General features: G+C 62.4%; 1 protein-coding gene and 1 long non-coding RNA gene across 4 annotated transcripts; one reads left to right on the top strand and one right to left on the bottom strand.

Moving 5' to 3' along the window:
* Positions 1–1,142: 1,142 nt before the first annotated feature.
* On the top strand, positions 1,143–11,691 carry TICAM1 (TIR domain containing adaptor molecule 1). Of its 2 annotated transcripts, none has more exons than XM_070622673.1 (2): positions 1,143–1,245; positions 9,157–11,691. In XM_070622673.1, the coding sequence occupies exon 2, from the start codon at positions 9,290–9,292 to the stop codon at positions 11,429–11,431; it is 2,142 nt and encodes a 713-aa protein (XP_070478774.1). In that variant the 5' UTR covers positions 1,143–1,245; positions 9,157–9,289; the 3' UTR covers positions 11,432–11,691. The 2 variants fall into 2 exon arrangements, with proteins under 2 accessions (XP_070478774.1, XP_070478775.1); XM_070622674.1 differs by lacking the exon at positions 1,143–1,245 and adding an exon at positions 3,993–4,213.
* On the bottom strand, positions 5,745–8,677 carry LOC139083796 (uncharacterized). Of its 2 annotated transcripts, XR_011540740.1 has the most exons (3): positions 8,232–8,677; positions 7,958–8,136; positions 5,745–6,810 (listed from the first exon to the last, which is right to left on the bottom strand). It is a non-coding gene; the product is annotated as an uncharacterized lncRNA (long non-coding RNA). The 2 variants fall into 2 exon arrangements; XR_011540739.1 differs by lacking the exon at positions 8,232–8,677 and having other exon boundaries at positions 5,745–7,009.
* Positions 11,692–18,165: the final 6,474 nt, after the last annotated feature.

Below are 18,165 nucleotides of genomic sequence, written 5' to 3'. Positions count from 1 at the left end.
TAACCGTTTTCAGTGCCCAGCTCAGTGGCATGAAGCACATTCACACGGTTGTGCCACCATCCCCTCCATCCGTCTCCAGAACTTTCCATCTCCCCAAACTGAAGCTCGGTCCCCATGAAACACTGACTCCCACCCCTCCCCCAGCCCCTGGCCCCCCATCCACTTTCTGTCTCTGTGGCTGTGGCTCCTCTGGGGACCTCCTGTGAGTGGACCACACAGTGTGTGTCCCTCTGTGTCTGGCTCACGTCCCTGAGCATCACGTCCATCCACGTTGGAGCAGGAGTCAGGATTTCCTTCCTTTTCACGGCTGCGTAATATTCCGCTGAATCCATATCCCGGATTTGTTTATCCATTCATCCAACAATGGATCCTCAAACGGTCTTTAAAAAGTCGCTTAACGAATGTATTTCGACATAAGGGATTTCCCTGGAACCTCCCGCCTCCCGTTTTCTGCGTCTAACAAATGGCATTTGGAGAAGAACTTCTGGGCGGCTCCAGGCTGACAAGGGGACCCAACATTACGATTTTCCTGGACCTTTTCCTCCATTAAAAAAAATAATAACAAAAATGACATTTTATGACTTCCTTGGTACAAAGACGAACATAATGCAGGCTGGATTTTTTTTTTCTTTCTGATTTTAAAGGAAATGAAAACCTTTTCGTGGGCCCCCAAAACTCTGATGGGCCCGGGGCCCCGTATCCTGACTCTGCTTAGTGGTTGTGCCCACCCGGGGTCCAGGACCCCAAAAATGGCCAGGACCCCTGCGAATTTAAACGCATCTGCAAACACCGAGTCGGGCTGGCTGCCCCTGTTCCAACCCCGCGGGCGTCGCCAAGCCCCCCCCCCCCACGGTGGCCCCCACTCTCCTGCTTCCCAATTTTGGGGAGACCCCCCCACCCCCACGCCGGTCCTATTTCCTGGAAAGCACTGATCACTAATTGAGATCCTCTAATTGTGAAATTGCTTTCTCATCTGCGTCCCCCCTAGACTGTGAAAGGCCTGGCCCCGGTCCCCGTCGTGGTCCCCCGCGTGCGGCGCCCGGGGGCGCTGGGGGTGGCAGCCGGTGGAGGGCGTCGCCCGGGGCGCCGAGGGGACTTTCCCGGGACCGGCGGCGCTGTGACCTCACCTCCTCCCTCCGCCCCGGGACGGAAGGGGCGGGCGGCGCCGGGGGAGGAGCTGCGCCCGTGCGCCCCGCGCTGCGCCCCAGCCCCGCGACTGCAGCGCCGCGGCCGCCCCGGAGCCCGGTAGGTGGGGAAGGGGCCACGGCCGGCCGGGGGCCCGGGGGTGCGGGGGGCGTGACCCCAAGGCCTGCGGGGGGCCCGAGGGTGCCGGGTTCGAGGCCAGCTGCCCACTCCGGGCTCCTGGCGTCCTCGCGCCGCGTGTCCGGGGGCCCCTTAACGCTCCAGCTCCCCGCCCCGGTGGCCCAGGGCCTCGCCGACACCCTGGGTACCCACTCACACCCCAGATCCTTCCACACACACCCCGGATCCCTCCACACACACCCCGGATCCCTCCACACACACCCCGGATCCCTCCACACACACCCCGGATCCCTCCACACACCCGGGATCCCTCCACACACCCGGGATCCCTCCACACACACCCCAGATCCCTCCACACACACCCAGGATCCCTCCACACACACCCAGGATCCCTCCACACACCCAGGATCCCTCCAAACACACCCCGATCCCTCCACACACACCCCGGATCCCTCCACACACACCCCGATCCCTCCACACACACCCCGATCCCTCCCCAGCTCCACCCCCATTCCTCCCCTTCTTTTCTGATTTCTGCCCAATTCTCGGCCTGTCTCTGCCCAGCCCGGGTTCCTCCCGCCCCGCCGCCCCACCCCCCTTCCCCAGGCCCCCATTTTCCCAGGGGCTCCCCGCACCCTCCCCGCTGGGGCCTGGGGCTGGTTGGGTCCTGGCCGCTGGGCCACGCAGAGCCCGGGGTGCGGAGGTCCTGGCGCCCCGTTTCTTCCCTGTCCCTGTGGCCGAGCAGGAGGTTGGGGGTGGGGTGCAGGGGGCGCCACGCTGTGACCGAGGCCGGCTGGAGGTCTGGGGTGTGGGTTCCAGAGTTTGGGGGCGGGGTGGGGGGTGGGACAGGCTCCCCCAACTGCCGGAGGCCTCTGTTTCGTCCTGCGAATAAGGGGTGTTCATTCATTCTTCAGCTCGCGTTTATGGGGCACCTGCTGTATGCCAGGAGCCGCTGCTCAGTGTGTTGGCCCACAGCGCCCACAGTGTGAATGGTCAAAGGCCACATGTGTGCCACAGGCCGAGGCGGGTATCCAGCCTGCCTCCAGGAGTCCTTGGATCCAGGCATGGGAAGGACGGGCGTGCACACAGTAGGCCCTCAGTGGGTCAGGGCGGGGGCCCGGAGCCAGGCTGCCTGGTCTAAATCTCTCCCCTTTACTTTCCTCCTGCGTTAGCTGGGGCAAGTCACTCCACCTCTCTGTGCCTTCTTCTCTCATCTGTAAGCGGGCAAACAGTCCTAACTCACAGGCTTGCCAATTGCTTCGAACAGTCCCTGGCACATAGTAGGTCCCCACTAAACACTTAGTGAATAAAGCCCCTTCAGGCTCCCACACAGTTTTCAGAGACGGTCTGGCTGTGCTTGCCTGCCTTCCACGTCCCGTTGGAACATTTCCTAATTAGCCGGAAGGAGCGACTTGCGCCCCTACTGTGTGCCAGCTCTGGTGGAAGACAGGACATGTTTTGTCCTGCTGGGGAGGGAGGATTCAGAAACAGGAAGCATTTCTTGCGTGCCCACTGTGTGCCAGGCGCCACTCTGTCCGAGCCTTGATTTCTTCAGTCCCTGAGCATTTATGGAACACCTACTGTGTGCCAGTCGCTGGGGATACAGCTGTGAACAAGCCGGGTGAACATCCCTGTTTCAGGGGTGCTCACTCTGTGTGGAGCGATGCACAGTCAGCATCATTAGCAGGTCCGTCGGTCCAGTCGTGCGCCGCACAATGACGTGTCGGTCAATGCCGGACCGCATTACGGGCTGGTGGCCTGGTCAGAGGAGCGCCCTAGAGCCCAGGCGTGTGGGAGGCTGTGCCATCGAGATTCGCGTGAGTCCTGTCTGTGATGTTTGCACCGTGACCAAGTGGCCTAACGACGCCGTTCTCCGAACGCATCCCCGTCGTTAAGGGACACGGCAGTCGAGTCAGGTGGCGCGAATTTGCAAGGAGAAAAATCAGGCAGAGAGCATGTGGGCGTGGGCTGCTGCCTGAAACGGGGCGGCCAAGGTCGCTCTTGATGAGAAGGTGACTTCTGAGCTGAGACCTGAAGGAGGCGGGGGCCGGCGGTGTGGCCGGCGGTGTGGCTGTGTGGAGAAGGGTGTTCTGGACTGAGGGAAGAGCCAGTGCAAAGGCCCTGGGGCAGGAGCTCGCGTGTGTGTTTGAGGAACAGGGAGGCTGGAAGGAGAGGGAGCGTGGGAGGAGGGGACGGTGGGGAGGGGACCGCTTTCTGGAAGGACCGGATCGAGTGAATCATGCCCAGGGCTCCCGATCCCTCCCTCCTGGCCCCACCCCATTCCTCCCACATCCTTCCGCTCACACATTCTCCCAGGTGCCCCTGCTTCTGCTGCTCCCAGTCTCCAGATTACCCACAAACCCGCCACGCCCTCCCCTCCCACCTGCTCCAGTCGCCGTCATCGTTCACCTGAGCCGATGGCCACCTCCACCCTCGTCCACCCCCACCTCGCACCACACGGTCTGTCCTCCCCGCGCAACCTGGAGAGGGTGCCCGGGAGCCCCTGAGTCAGGGCCTGCCCTCCTCTGCCCGCAGCCCTCCAGGGTAAAAACCGAAGTCCTCCCGGTCAGTACCCACCAGGCCCTGCATGCCCTGCCCCTGCCCCACCCGGGCCTCCTCGCTGTTCCTTCAACATAGTCCTGCCCCAGGACCTTTGCACAGGCTGCTCCCTCTGCCTGGAACACCCTTCCCCGAGACATCCGCCCGAATGGCCCCCTCACCTCCTTCAGGTCTCCAGCTCACGTGTCACGTCCTGCCAGAGGCCACCCTTGATCTCCAGGCTCCGGAACTTTCCTCCGTCGTGGCCCCACCCCACACCCTGGCTGTCTCCTGGCCAGCACTTTCCGTCCTCCACGATGGCTTCCTCTGTCGTCTATTATCGGTCGCCCCCACGGGGCCGGGCGCCCTGAGGACAGGGGTCTGCCCGTCTTGGCACCTGCAACAGCCCTGGGTATGTCCTGCCGAGCTCGTCACCCATGGCGATGGACAAATGGGGAAACTGAGGCTGAGAAACCCACAGGCCGGCCCCACCCAGGTGGATGCCTTCGCTCCCCCACCCCCCCAGGCGCCCGCTCCCCCGGGATGCCAGGCAGACTTTGTCCCTGGGGGCGGAGGGCAGAGTGGAAGCCGTGTTTCCGGAAGGCTGGGGTGGTAGCTGGGCGGAGCGGGTGGGGGACACTCGGGGACAGAGTCCGCGGAGGGGTCAGAGGTCGAGCTGGTCAGCAGGGAGGGGAGAGGAGAGACGGGGGGACATTTGAGATTTGCAGGGATGCGGGTGGGGCCACCCCGCCCATTGGGGCCTCGTTTTCCAGCCCCCACCCTGAGTCCTCCCCATGGGGTCCCCCATGTTCGGTGCCGGCAGCTTATTTGGATTCGCGATCCCCTCGCCGTCCGGGGGGCAGGTGGGAGTTTGCAGCCATTTCTTTTCCTTTTCATATTTTCTTGGTGGATAAGCTGAGCCCAGAATCACACGCGAATCCTACGGATTGAACTTGATGGGTTTTTGGGGTGCACGTGGCGTGAAGCCGGCCGTGGCGGGCAGCCCCACTCAGCCAGGCCCGGGCGCTTGATCTGCTGTGCCCTTTATGCGTTAAAAATCGGAGGGCGTGTGCCAACACACGTCTGTTTTTTTAAGTTGTATACACAGCTGTTCTCAGGAGCTGCCAGGAGGTAGAAAGAATAGTTGATCTGAGGACCATGGCTGTTGAGCGGCCGTCAGACCGTATTTCCAATACATATCTTGACACTTTCAAAATATGTGGCCAACTTGTGGTCCCACCTGAATATAAGATCGTCATCTTTTTTTTTTTTTTTTTTGCTGAGGAAGATTGGCCCTGAGCTAAAAATCTGTGCTGATCTTCCTCTATTTTGTATGTGGGTCACTGCCACAGCTTGGCTGCTGACGAGCGGTGTAGGTCTGCATCCGGGAACTGAACCAAAGCAGAGTGAATGGAATGTAACCACTAGGCCACGGGCTGGCCCCAAGATCATCGTCATTTTTATCCCCTTATGTGGCTGATAGTGAGGTCCCCTTGGAGACACGAGAGGCTGTATATCCGCCTTTCTCTTGTCACTCCCTTGCACCTGGATTATGGGCGGCGGCTTCCATCTCCCGCTTCTCCCCGGCACTCCCCCGGCTGCCCTCCTTTCCGGAAGATTCTTTCAATTCAAACTAGGTCCCTGGAGGCTGGAGTGTGTGGTGACTCACTTCGGGGACCATGGGCTCAGGGTGTTCCGGAGCCAGGCAGCCTGGGTTCCAGTCCCGCTGGGCCCCTGACAAGCTGTGTGACCCCAGGCTGCTCCCACAACTTCTCTGTGCCTCCATTTCCTTGTGCCAAAAAAATGCCGACGACCCCAGTGTTACCAACTGTGGCGCCGACATGGAAACCTGGGCCGCATGACGGAAATAGAACAGGACGCGAGTGGGTCCCTTAAAAGTTCCCAGCGGTCACATGGACAAAAGGAGAATCGAACATCAGGAATTAATTCTGATCCATTTTATTGATCCTAATATGTCACCGTGGGATCCACGTCCTGCGTTCCCCCTGGGGGCATCGTCCCTGCCCCTTTTGGGCATGAATTCGTCAAAATCTGGCCTGCATTTTACCCAAACTCAACCCAGACGCCGTGTTTTCGACAAAGTGAAATTCGATGCCGCCGAAGTCGTGTTGAAGGGGGAGAAATATGTCACCGCTCGACAGCGAGCATTTCGATTTTGACGAATGAAAAATGAGTGGGACGGAAAATTCCGTTTCTCTTCGGTTGCTGCAGCCGCATCTGAAAGCGCGGGAGGCACGCGTGGCCGGGGGCCACCCGCCACACAGGGGACGGACGATGGGCTGGGGGGGCTCCAAGCTCGGAAATTTATCGTCGTCCCGGGGCCGGAGGCTGGAGTCCGCTGTCGAGGTGTCGGCAGGGCTGGCTCCTCCGAGGCCTCTCTCCGTGGCATGTGGACGGCGGCTCCCCCCTGTGTCCTCGTTGGTCGTCCCTCTGTGCGTGTCTGTGTCCCCATCTCTTCTTCTTACAAGGGAACCAGTCCTCTTGGATCAGGACCCACCCCAGTGACCTCATTTCCCCTTAATCACCTCTGTGAACACCCATCTCCAAACACCGTCACGTTCTAAGGTCCTGGGGTCAGGCTTCCGCATCAGAATTTGGAGGAAGACACAATTTACGTCCCCAAAGAATTCTCTGGGCTCAAGAGAGAGAGGCCTCTGGTTCTTAGGGTTACAGACCTTTGGCGCCAAATAGCTGCGCTGCCAGACACCAGCCCCGTGCTGCGATCTCAGTCACGCTTGGCCCTCTGAGCATGGAGAAAAGTCACGTGCCTGCCTCGCAGCCCAGGTGTCGGCCCCAAAATGAATGTTTTCAGGATATTTTGTGGCCGCTGTAGCCTGGAAGGGGCCCGTGGAAAGGGATACGTCAATGAGTGGGTGTGGCCATGTGCCGATAAAACTTTATTGACAAAAACGGCCCCCGGGCTGGACTTTGGGACTCCCTGTCCTAGGCAGTTGTCACAGTGTCGTCAGGACGGGCTCGACTGCAAACCTGAAGGAGGGTAGGGAGTGAGCCGAGGGGATCCCTGGGGCAGACTGGGTTCCAGGCAGAGGGAACAGCCTGTGCAAAGGCCCTGGGGCAGGAACGTGCCTGGTGAGTTTGAAGAATAGCAGGAAAGCCACGCTGCCACATTTCTTCCTATTTCTATTTTTTGCTGTTTTTTTTTCTCTCTGTCTTGGTCTGTTCAGATCTGTAAAAATTACTTCTCAAATGAATGAATGAATGAATGAATGAATGAATAAGTGAGTGCTCCCTGTGCGTCCCTTCCTCCCCCTCACACCCTTCGTTTCTTTATTGGACAACAAACGCGTTTTGAGTTTTTGCTCCACGGGGGGGCCCATGGTTTTTTTGTTAAGTTCACAAATTCTCATAAAAATATTTGAATTGAAAAGAACAATTGGATCGCCAACTCGGCAAAACGTAGCAATTCCTGAAACTCAGCCTTTCTGGTTTCTCTAGCAAAAGGAGCAGCTGTGGTCCCCACCAGCTCTTCTCCTCGTGGCTGTCGGATCTAGACAGGTCCAAGGTCAGGTCCCCCCAGGCCCCGCACGACCTGCCCCGTCCCCTCCCTGCCCTCCCTCCTCCCTCTGCTCCAGCCACACGGGCCTCCTCGCTGCTCCTCCCACATGCCAGGCCCAGGCCTGCCCCAGGGCCTTTGCACTTGTTGTGTCCTCAGCCTGGAACTCTTTCCTCAGATGTCCCCATGGGTCACTCTGTCCGTTTTTAGGTCCTGTTGAAACCTGTCTTCTCCTCGAGGCCTCTCACACCCCGTTGTTGGAAACTGCCAACACCCACCCCCATTCTTGGTGCTCCCGGCCCTCCTCCCCTCCTCAGCTTCCTGTGTGGCACTTGTCACCCGCCGGCAGACTCAATTCTCCCGTTTATCTGTCGCTCATCCGTTCCCCACACCAGAAAGTCACCTCCAGTTCCTGGGTCTCTGCTGTCGCCCCCCGCCCCCAACATCCGAATTTCAGCACAACCAGGCCGCTTCCATTTTTGAAAAGGCCAGACGGCCGCCCGCCTCCCTACATCCTTCACCCCGGGGCCACGCCACTGCCGCCCCGCTCCCCGGTCCACGCAGTCAGGTCCCCCTCGCACCCCGGCCCCCGACACCAGCTCCCCCCGGGCTCCCTCTGACCTTCCTGGAATCATCCCCCTGGGCCCGGGGCCCCAGGGGACCACAGGACATCGGCTCAACACGATGTGTTAAAAACGCTGAGTCATTTGTGCCACAAACTCCGTGACGGATCAACCATGAATCAGCTCTGTGTCCAGGAGGCCTTGACGTCAGCGCCGAGCCATATTTGGGGCCAGATTCTGTTGTAGGGGGAACAGGGTGACGTGGGGTGGATGGACTGAGCTGGGGAACCGGGGTGCTCCCGGAGGGCCCCCCTGAGGTGGTGGCCTCGTACCCGAGAGCTGATGATGAGATTAAGGTCACCCAGGCCAAGATGTGGGGAGAAGGCGCTCCAAGTGGACAGAATGGCACATGCAAAGGGCCTGCGGTAGGAACCCACTTGGCATGAGAAATGGAGACAAGAGGAAATAGCCTCTTGGCAGCACTGTTGGGCATATAGCTGGCACTCGGCAATGGTTAGCGCACCCTATTGATAACGCCACCTACATCAGTCAGCTATTACTCCGTAACAAATGACACTAGAATTTCGTGGCTTAAAACCACGGGAATCTGGGGCCAGGTGGATGGGGTGGTTCTGCTACGTGTCTCTCATGGGATCGTGGTCAGAGTCACCCAGAGGAAGAGTCACCAAGAAGAAAGCCGGTGTCTTTTATACTGTCACCCGGGACACCTCGTCCTTTCTGCCGTATTCTGTCAATCCCGTAGGTTGACTCCGGCACGCTGTTGGAAGGAATTTGCAAAGGCTGTGAATATAGACGCAGGGTCCCTGGGGGCCATTGGGGAGCCTGGCCAGCAAACACATATTAAGTACCTACTGTCTCCAGTGATCAGGCTTAGGACTTTCTTATGTTAACACAACACAATTCCCTGAAACCACCCCATAAATGGGCTTATTATTAGCCTTGTGGGCAGTGTAGACTAGTGATCAGGCACACAGCCTTGGAGCCAGGCTGCTTGGGTTCAAATCTCAGCTCTGTCCCTCACTGCTGTGTGACTTTGGCTAAGTGCCTTGACCTCTCTGTTCTCTCTCTTCATCTATACACGGGGAAAATAGGAGTGTGGATGTTTGGGTGACACCAGGCAAGTGTCGGCTGCCATCCTCTTGCAGAGGAGGACACATAGGCTTTCGGGGGGGTGGGGTCACGTCTTCCCAAGTCACCCTGCGAGCTGCTGGTAACTGTCTTTCCTGCTCCCTGCAGATCTGCTCCAGTGGCCCCGGGACCTGTCCGGTGAGCGGGGAGGAGGCGCCAGGCGTACAAGGCGGCGGGCCGCGTGGAACATGCCTCCCCCAGCGGGGGCTTCTCCCGCCCGAGGCCGCCACCCCCCGCGCCCATGGCCGCCGGCCCGGGCCCGTCGCTCTCCGGCGCCTTTGAGCTGCTCGGCGCTGCGGGCCACGACAAGCTCCTGTATCTGAAGCACAAGCTGAAGAGCCCACGGCCGGGCTGCCGGGGCGCCGAGCTCCTGCACGCCATGGTGCTGCTGAAGCTGGGCCAGGAGACCGAGGCCAGGATCTCCCTGGAGGCCTTGAAGGCCGACGCGGTGGCCCGGCTGGTGGCCCGCCGGTGGGCCGGCATGGCCGGCGCCGAGGACCTGGAGGAGCCCCCGGACTTGTCCTGGGCCGTCGCCCGGCTGTACCACCTGCTCAGCGAGGAGAAGCTGTGCCCGGAGCCTCTGCGGGATGTTGCCTACCTGGCAGCCCTCCGTGCTTTCAGCTCCAGAGATGACCACCGGCTCGGGGAGCTCCAGGACGAGGCCCGGGACCGGTGTGGGTGGGACATCGTTGAGGACCCCGTGGACTTCGGGCCTCTGCACTCCGATATGGGCTGCCTCCCGCCGGCCTCGGCGTCGCCCTCCGGGACCCGCAGCCTCCCGCAGCCCATCGAGGACCTGTCGGCCTGGAGCCGAGGGTGTCCCCTGAGGTCGGGCGGCAGCCCGGTGTCCCTGGCCAGCGCCTTGGAAATCAGCCAGTCGCCCACCATGCGCATCCTCAGCCTGCAGCACGGTCCCCACGGGCCCAGCAGGCTGTGTGACGAGCCCCGGGCCAGCGTGGAACCTGAGCCCGCTCCCACGGGCTGCCAGGAGCCCGAGGAGATGAGCTGGCCCCCGTCGGGGGAGCCCGCCAGCCCCCCGGTGCTGCCAAGCCACCCAGCCCTGCGGCTTCCTGAGGACACCCCGGATGTGCCTGCTGGCCTGGCCGACCCCCCGAAAGCTCCAGAAACCGGCACCCATTACCCGGTGGAGTGCACGGAAGTGTCGGCGGCACCCCCGTCTCTCGCCTCGCCCTCCAGGCCCGTCAGGGACCCGACGCCACCCCAGCTTCCTGCAGAAGACGCCGCTCGGCTACCCCCCAAGCCGTGCCCACCGACTCCCTCGGCCCCCACCACGTCCCCCTCCTTCCCTCCTCCATCCACCCCTCCTTCCGCTCGCCCAGCCCCCTCCAACCCGGGTCCCGCCTCTCCGGAGGCCCAGCCGTCGGAGCAGAAGTTCTATAACTTCGTGGTCCTGCACGCGGGGGCCGACGAGCCCATCGCCCTGCGCGTCCGCGAGAGGCTGGAGGCCCTGGGCGTGCCCGACGGGGCCACCTTCTGCGAGGACTTCCAGGTGCCGGGGCGCGGGGCGCTGCGCTGCCTGCAGGACGCCATCGACCACTCGGCCTTCACCATCCTGCTGCTCACCGCCAACTTCGACTGTCGCATGAGCCTGCACCAGGTCAGCCAGGCGCTCATGAGCAGCCTCACGCGGCACGGCTGGCAGGACTGCGTGGTCCCCTTCTTGCCGCTGGAGAGCTCCCAGGCCCAGCTGAGCCCCGACACCGCCAGCCTGCTCTCCGGCCTGGTGTGGCTGGACGAGCACTCCCGGATCTTCCCCAGGAAGGTGGCCAGCACCTTTAAGCTCCAGCAGCTGCGGGCCCGCAGAGCCAACTGGAGGAGGGAACAGGACGCCCGGGCCCTGCGGGCGCAGAGCCAGCAGCTAGACGGGGAGCGGCGGCAGCTGGCGGCCTTGAATGCCGCCTACTCCACGTACTTCCAGAGCTGCTTGTCCTGGCAGGCGCAGATGGAGAAGCTGCAGGCAGCTTTTGGGAGCCACATGTCACTGGGGACTCAGGGGCCTTCTGGGGGCCAGGTGCCCGGGGGAGCCCAGCCTTTCCCAGCCTTTCCCACCTGGCCCGGCCATCAGCCGCCTCCGCGGCTGGCGGGCACCCCTCCACCACCCTTCGCGCAGCCCCCTGCCTTCCCGCAGCCCCCCACCATCATGCAGCCCCCCAACTTCCCGCAGCCCCCCACCATCATGCAGCCCCCCGCCTTCCCCCAGCCCCCCGCCTTCCCGCAGCCCCCACCTGTGCCCCCCCAGAGCCCGGGGCTGCAGCCTCTCATCATCCACCACGCGCAGATGGTGCAGCTGGGGCTCAACAACCACATGTGGAGCCAGAGGGGGACCCAGGCGCCCGAGGACAACACTCAGCAGGGGGAGTGACCAAGTGACTGGGGCCTGATGACCTCGGGCCCCCTGGGGCTGGACCTCAGAGGCCCTCTCCTCCCTTTCCGGGGGCGCAGTGCAACATGGGGTCGTCCGCCGCTTCCAGGACGTTGGCGGGAAGACCTCCATCTCTCAGGACAGAGTGCAATGACCCCGATGACTTGCTGGGGGGCCCAGATCCTCTCTCCCTGGATGGGGGGAGGGGCTGGGGGATAGGGTGACGGTGTTTTAATTATAATAAATATTTATTGACTGCTTTTCCAGCGCCGTTCTCTCCTGGGAGACCTCTGCCCGGCGACGTCTTGAGATAAAAACTTGATGACTGTTCCCAAAAAGGGAACCGGAATGGAGAAACGCGCTCCCTACCCTGATTGGCATGAGCCGGAAGTTACGCCGCTTGCTCTCACCTCATTGGTCAGGGCGTAGTCACATGGCCCCTCTCCGGCTGCAAGGGACGCTGGGAAATGTAGTCTTCGGATGAGCTGTGCGCTCGGCTAAAGTTGTTGGTTCTCATACTCGGTTCCTAGAGGTGAAGGGCAATGACACGGGGGACATTTAGCAGTTTCGGCTGCAGCCCTTTTTTTGGGGGGCGGGGGTTGGGAGGAGGATCTGCTTTGACGCCCCCACCAAGGCTGGGCTCAGGTCCCGCTGTGTGATTTTGAGCAAGCGTCCTCACCTCTCTGAGCCTCTGCTGTCTCATGGGACAAGCTGGTTTACGAGGCCGGTGTCCCAAGGGCGTCAGCGCCTCGTGCGCCATAAAGCGCAGGGACCGTGTGGGTGCTCGCGAACCGCGCGTGCTCGGCACGGCGTGGCGGGGCGGGGGGCGGCATCTGTTTCAGGGGTGCGGACCTTTGCAGAAGAAGAGAACTAAGCCTGGCTTGGCGGACACTCGCCAGTCATCGATGCTGGGGGTTCCTTTAAATATCCGAATCGATTGGAATCCTCAAAAAATGGTCCCCCGCCCCCCCGCCCAGGAGGAAGCGGCTGCCAGTTGGGCCCATTTTACAGAAGGGGCGGAGCGAGGCTCAAGGAGGTGACTCCTGGTCCCCGAAGGACGTTGTCATTGAAGACGCCCCACTTGCAAGGAGGGCGGCTCGGGGGGCGCGCGGATGCCCCATGGCCCTTCCTCCACCCGCGGCGCCCCGACCTGAGTCACCCGCGCCGCCAGCACCGCCCGCTGTGTGAGCCGCTGACTCACGCGGGCGCCCTGAAACGAAACCCGGCAGGGGAGCCCCGGGGCCGGGCTTCCGGGCGGGGAGGGGGGGCTGGGGGCGTGGCCACGGCAGGTGTCGGGTCCTCCAGGCCACCGCCAGCGGCAGAGAACCGGGGGTCCGGCCGTGGGACCCCCCCCCCCCCAACCATTTCTTGATCGCCTACTGTGTGCCAGGCTTGTCCCGGGCAGCGGGGGTGCAGCGGGGGGGGCGGCGGCGCACGTGGGCCCGGAGGGAGCCGCGAATGAGTCATGCGAGGAGGAAGGAAGAGCATCTCGGAAAGTGAAGGGACTTGGGAGGAACTAAACAGGGCAGGGGATGGGGGTGTCCCGGGAGGCCAGGGAGGGCCTCCTGGAGGAGGTGGCATGGCATTCGAGCCAAGACCTGGAGGAAGAGAAGGAAATGGCCGTGCTTGGGAGAGCTTGGGGCGGGGGGGTGATCTGGGTAAAGAAACAGCCCGTGCAAAGGCCCTGGGGCAGGACAGTGAGGGGGCTGGTGTGGCTGGAACAGAGGGAACAGGGCGGGGGGCAGGGAGGGGAGACCGACATGTCCCTGCATCACCCCGGCATCTTTAAAGGACGGTCATTTTGAAAGTCCTAAGCCAGATGAGCTCATTGCATCCTCCCAATTCACAGAGGAGGAAACGGAGGCCCAGAGAGGTGAAGTCACTTATCCAAGGTCACACAGCGCCTCAGTAGGCTTCGCAGGGAGGTGGAAGGGCCAGGCGTCTCTGCTGGGTTCTAGCCCAGCCCGAGCCTGTGCAGCCTGCTCGTCTGTCGACCGATTTCTCAATTCTTTGAAGTATTTTTGTTCTTTTTGTTATCAAGCGCCCACCCCGAGGGGCCCGGGAGGGGTCCGCCTGGGTCACTGCGGTGTTTTCGGAACCCGAGCATGGGGCACGGCATGCAGCAAGCACTCAATGAGTGAATCCTTCAGACAGATAACTATGGAGCGCCTGCTGTGTGCGGGCCTGTGCCAGGCGCTGGGGACACAGACCTGTTCCCTGTCCCTGGGGAAGTTCAACGGGCAGCGAGTGGGGAGGGTGTGGATCCATCCATCCACTGAGCCAACCAGCATTTATGGAGCTCCTACTGTGTGCAGGCCCTGTGGGCACGGTGATGCCTGGTCACCCCCCTGAGGTGACCCGAGACAACCTCGTTCTGTCCCCTCAGGGTGTGTGGCCCGGCGGCAGAGACAGAGACAGTGACGGCGTGATCAAGGCTGTAGCCGGGAGGGGCAGGGGGCTGCCGGGCCCACAGGGCACCCCGGCCAGCCCGGGGGGATTAAGAGAAGCTTCTGGAAGGAGGGAGTAAGCCGAGCCCAGAGACATAAGTTGGAATGAGCCAGGGGCAAGGAACAGTGTTCCTGGAGGTGGGAACAGCATGGGCGATGGCCTGGAGGACAGGGCAACTCCAGGTGGGGCCACAATTCCCGAGTCGGGGGCTCGAGCCACAATTCCTGTGGTCCCAGTGCCCCCTGGTGGCCGCCACCTGCTCCCGGGACAGCAACCCCCCGGGGCCACGTGGGACTGGGGTGTTTCCTGGGGAAGCCCCGCGTCCACTCTGGGCCAAACAGTGTAAAGAAAAAGAGGAGGAGAATTTTTGAAAAATTTCCCCGTCTTTAAAAGCCGTGAAACGTGCTTGGGTGACAGAGGATTTCTTTTCCGAGGTCAACAGCGGTGTCCCTGCCTGGACTGAGGGCCTTCTGACATGGTGAGAGCTTTGACAAACGTTCTCCCGTCTCTGGGCCCAGAGAGGGTAGCGCTTGGCCCAGTGTCGCACAGCACAGGCGCGGCCTCGGCTTGGCCCGGGCAGAACTGAGGCGGGCGCTGCGTTTGAATCTTGCAAATCGGCATCGCCGGCACGGTCTGCTTGTCCCGCTGCCTGGCGGGACACGGAGGAGGTGGCAGAGCCCACCCCCCTCCCCACAAGCAATGTGGCATCCCGAGGAATACGTTCCCGTGGGTCAAAATTTAAAAGGCACCCGAGTCCTCCGCGGCCCCCCAGGCCCCGCACGACCTGCCCTGTCCCCTCCCTGCCCTCCCTCCGCCTCCTCCCTCTGCTCCAGCCACATGGCCTCCTCGCTCTTCCCCCAACACGCCAGGCCCGAGCCTGCCCCAGGGCCTTTGCACGGGCTGTGCCCTCTGCTTGGAATGCTTTTCCTCCAGACACCAACGTAGCTCCCTCCGCGCCTCCTCCAGATCTTGGCTCTCACGGGGGCTTCTCGGAGCCCCCTATTTCAAATTCACTTACAGTCGCACCCACCGGGCCCTGCTCGCTTCCCGCCCGCTGGTGACCGTCCCCTCCCTCCCTTCCTTCCACATCCATTCATTCATTCCTCCGTTGAGCAGTATGTCTTGAGCGCCTACTGTATGCCGGGGATGGTTCCAGACTCGGGGGACACAGGCTTGCCTGGCGCAGACTCCGTCCTGCCCTTCCTGGGGTGCACAGCTCGGCGGTGGGGACCCCCCCCACCCCCCACCCCGGGGACAGGACGCTCCGTTATCCTTGGGGACCCAGACGGGGCTGCGATGAGCGCGCGCGCCACCAGGGGGCGCTGTGGGACCGCGGGTTCAGCCCCGGGCTGGGGAGGGACGTCCTCCCGCGAGAGCCCGGGGCGGGGGGCAGGGACCCCCGAGACAGCCGAGTTCCCGGCCAGGTCAACGCCCCGTCCCCCGCTGCCGGCCTCCGTGACAGCGACAGGGGCTTCGTTAGAAACATCCCGGTTCACCGGGTCTCCGGAACCCATTCCGTCTGCTGCTGTGCGGGACCAGGGCCCAGAGAGGCCGGCCGCTCGCCTTAGGTCACACAGCCAGCCCTCCGCATGCCCGGCCCCCCGCGCGGCCTCGGGGACGCGCGCAGACTTCCCCGTTTCCCAGAGAAGTTAAGAAAGTTGTCGTCTGCCCACGACAAGGAGCTGCCTGAGCTCTCGGGGGGGCCTGGCCCCATCTCCTGTCCTGCCCGGGGGTCCCCCTGAGACGCCCCCCCACGGGCTCTCCGTCCCCTTCTGTGCTGCCGCCTGGACGCCGGAGGCCGGCAGGCTGGGAGAGGTGCGGGGTCCCCGTCCCCATCCCTTGCTGTCACGTGGGGCCGTGTGACATCCTCCGGGGTCCCCCCACCGAGCCCCACCTGTGTCCCCCTGTCCCCCGGCCTCGGGGTGTTTGCTGCCCCTTCCCATTTCCCCTTAGACGGCTTGTCAATCAACCCTCTTCTTCTCTCCCGGAGTTCAGCGGGGGTGACGGTCGCAGGGACCCCGCGACTGGACTGAAAGCCCCTGAATGGGACGTGAAGCCCGTTGCCCACAGGAGGAAACTGAGGCAGCGGAGGGGGCGGGATGCCCCCGAGGCCACGTGCGCGGCGTCCTGACCATCCTCCCCTCCCCACCCGCAGCCCAGTGCGCATGCGCGGTCTCTGGATGAGCGCGAATCCGGACCCCCCCCCCCCCCAACGTGGGTTTCATTCCATTTTATCCCATTTTTCAAAGAACCAGCTTTCCATTTGCCCGTTTCTGGTTCACTGGGGGCCACTCTCGCTTCCACTCGCTTTGGGTTGAATTTGCGCTTTTTTCTAGCTCCCGAGGGTGAAACTTGAGATTGGGGTGGACGCGCTTTTTCCATCAGTAGAAATTCTGGAGGTTTCGGGCCCGATGGGTGTCGGTCGGTGAGCGTGATACAGTGTCGATACAGCTTAACTCACAAAACAGGAGGCTGGCGCTGGCCCCTCCTCGGCATCGCCCCAAAGAGAAAACCCAAACCGGGCTCCCCGGGGCCTCAAGGGCGCACCCGGTCAGCCTGCACCCCGGCCCTCTCCCCTGCTTACTCTGATCCGGCCACACCGGCCTCCTTGCTTTGTGAACAAGCCACGTGAGTTCATTTAGTCATTCAACAAACGCTCAGTGAGCTACTGTGCATCAGGCCTTCTGCGAGGCGCCGGGGACACAGGAGGGAAGGAGGTGGTGTAGTTGCCATTCGGAAGAAGGAACCAGGAGGTAAAGAAAAAGGTAATTATAGGGGTTAAGGTTATGAGGGTTGAGAAGGGAACCCACAGTGGGGACGTGGAGGGGGAGGGATGGCCGGGGCTGCGTTTCCAACCATCTGGGAGGGCTTCATGGAGGAGGCGACACTGGCTGACGATCCTTGCTTGATGCGCTCTGACTAGAGGGCATGAGGGCAGAGGGCAGGGCGGGGGCTGCCCTGGGGAGTCTCTAGGGTCCCGTCCCACGCTGAGGTCCGGTGTCGCTTCTGTGACTCAGCAGAAACACAGGTGCTGGGGTCACGGGAGGGGACGTCCCCGTCCCCGCCCCCGCCGGAGGGCTGGCGCTGGCCTAACGTGTGTTGTGGCAACCGTGGGCCTGCCCTGTGTCCCCACCGAATGTGCCAGAGGGATCCGCACCCCCAGCCTCCCTCCAGGGACGAGGCAGGGCCCCCTGGACTCCCCCCCCCGCCCCAAGTGCCCGGCCTCCTGGCGGGGACGTGACTCTGGTGCTATCTTTAACCTCGGCCGGGGACGCTGCGCTCCGTAAACACTGCTCAGATGACAGCGCTGGATCCCCTGGGGCACGAGGCCACCAGGGCTACTCCCCCCGCCCGGCTGCTGCCCGGGCTGTGGAGGCCGCGGGCCTGGGTTTCCTGGAGGCGAGTGGCATTCACTCATTCACTCGCTCCCTCCACACGGGGGTCCCTCGGGGGTAACCAGCACAGACGGCCCCACCCCGGGGGCTCCAGAAGGCCGGGGGGCACTAAGCAAGCAGAGGAGGGAGGGGGCACAACCTCAGGCTGGGGTCAGCTCTGCAGCAGCAGGAAGTGTGTGTGAAGGGACAGTGCGTGGGGTGGGGGCTCCCACTGGGGGGTGGGTGGCTCGCTCTTGGACACCCCCAACCTCGGGCTTCAGCCTTGACCCCGAGGCCTCCTAGCTGGGTGAGCTTGGGCAGACCTCTGCCCTCTCTGAGCCTCGGTTTGCCCATCTGTCAGTGACGTGGGCCAACATCCTGGCTGTGTGGCCTTGGGCAGGCCACGCAGCCTCTCTGAGCTTGTTCTTCTCACTGACAAATGGCAGGCAATAACCCTCGGAGGGTTTTTTGCCATCCTCCAGGGCCTCTGCTCCCCCATCTTCCAGCAACTCCACTTTCACCCGGAGTGCAGATGCCTGGGGAGGTGGGCTCCCCCCACCCCCGAGGTGGCCCAGGTTGGGCCTATCAGCACACTGCACTCCCAGGCTCCTGTGACTGGTCCAATTCGAGGGAACCTCAGGCCTCGGGCTGGCGGAAAGATGCCTTCCATTCTGCTGGCTGCCAGCTCAGGACATCCCCTGGGAACCAGCTCATTCTGAACAGTCCTGACCTGCTGGATCAACCCTCACTTGAAACCCACCTGGGCTTTGTTCTAAGATGGTTTTGCCTGAAATCTGAGGCTAAAGTCACAATTTGCAGGTGTGGGCTTGTAAAGAGTGTTTGGCTCAGATCAGTTTTCCTCTTTGGCGGGTCCCATAACAACTCTTAATAGCCTCAGTTTCCCCCACTTGC

The sequence above is a fragment of the Equus przewalskii genome, chromosome 6 (assembly GCF_037783145.1).
Source record: "Equus przewalskii isolate Varuska chromosome 6, EquPr2, whole genome shotgun sequence".
Taxonomy (NCBI): Eukaryota; Metazoa; Chordata; class Mammalia; order Perissodactyla; family Equidae; genus Equus; species Equus przewalskii.
The sequence above is the reverse complement of the archived record's forward strand: the minus strand, read 5'-3'. Positions and strand labels throughout refer to the sequence as shown.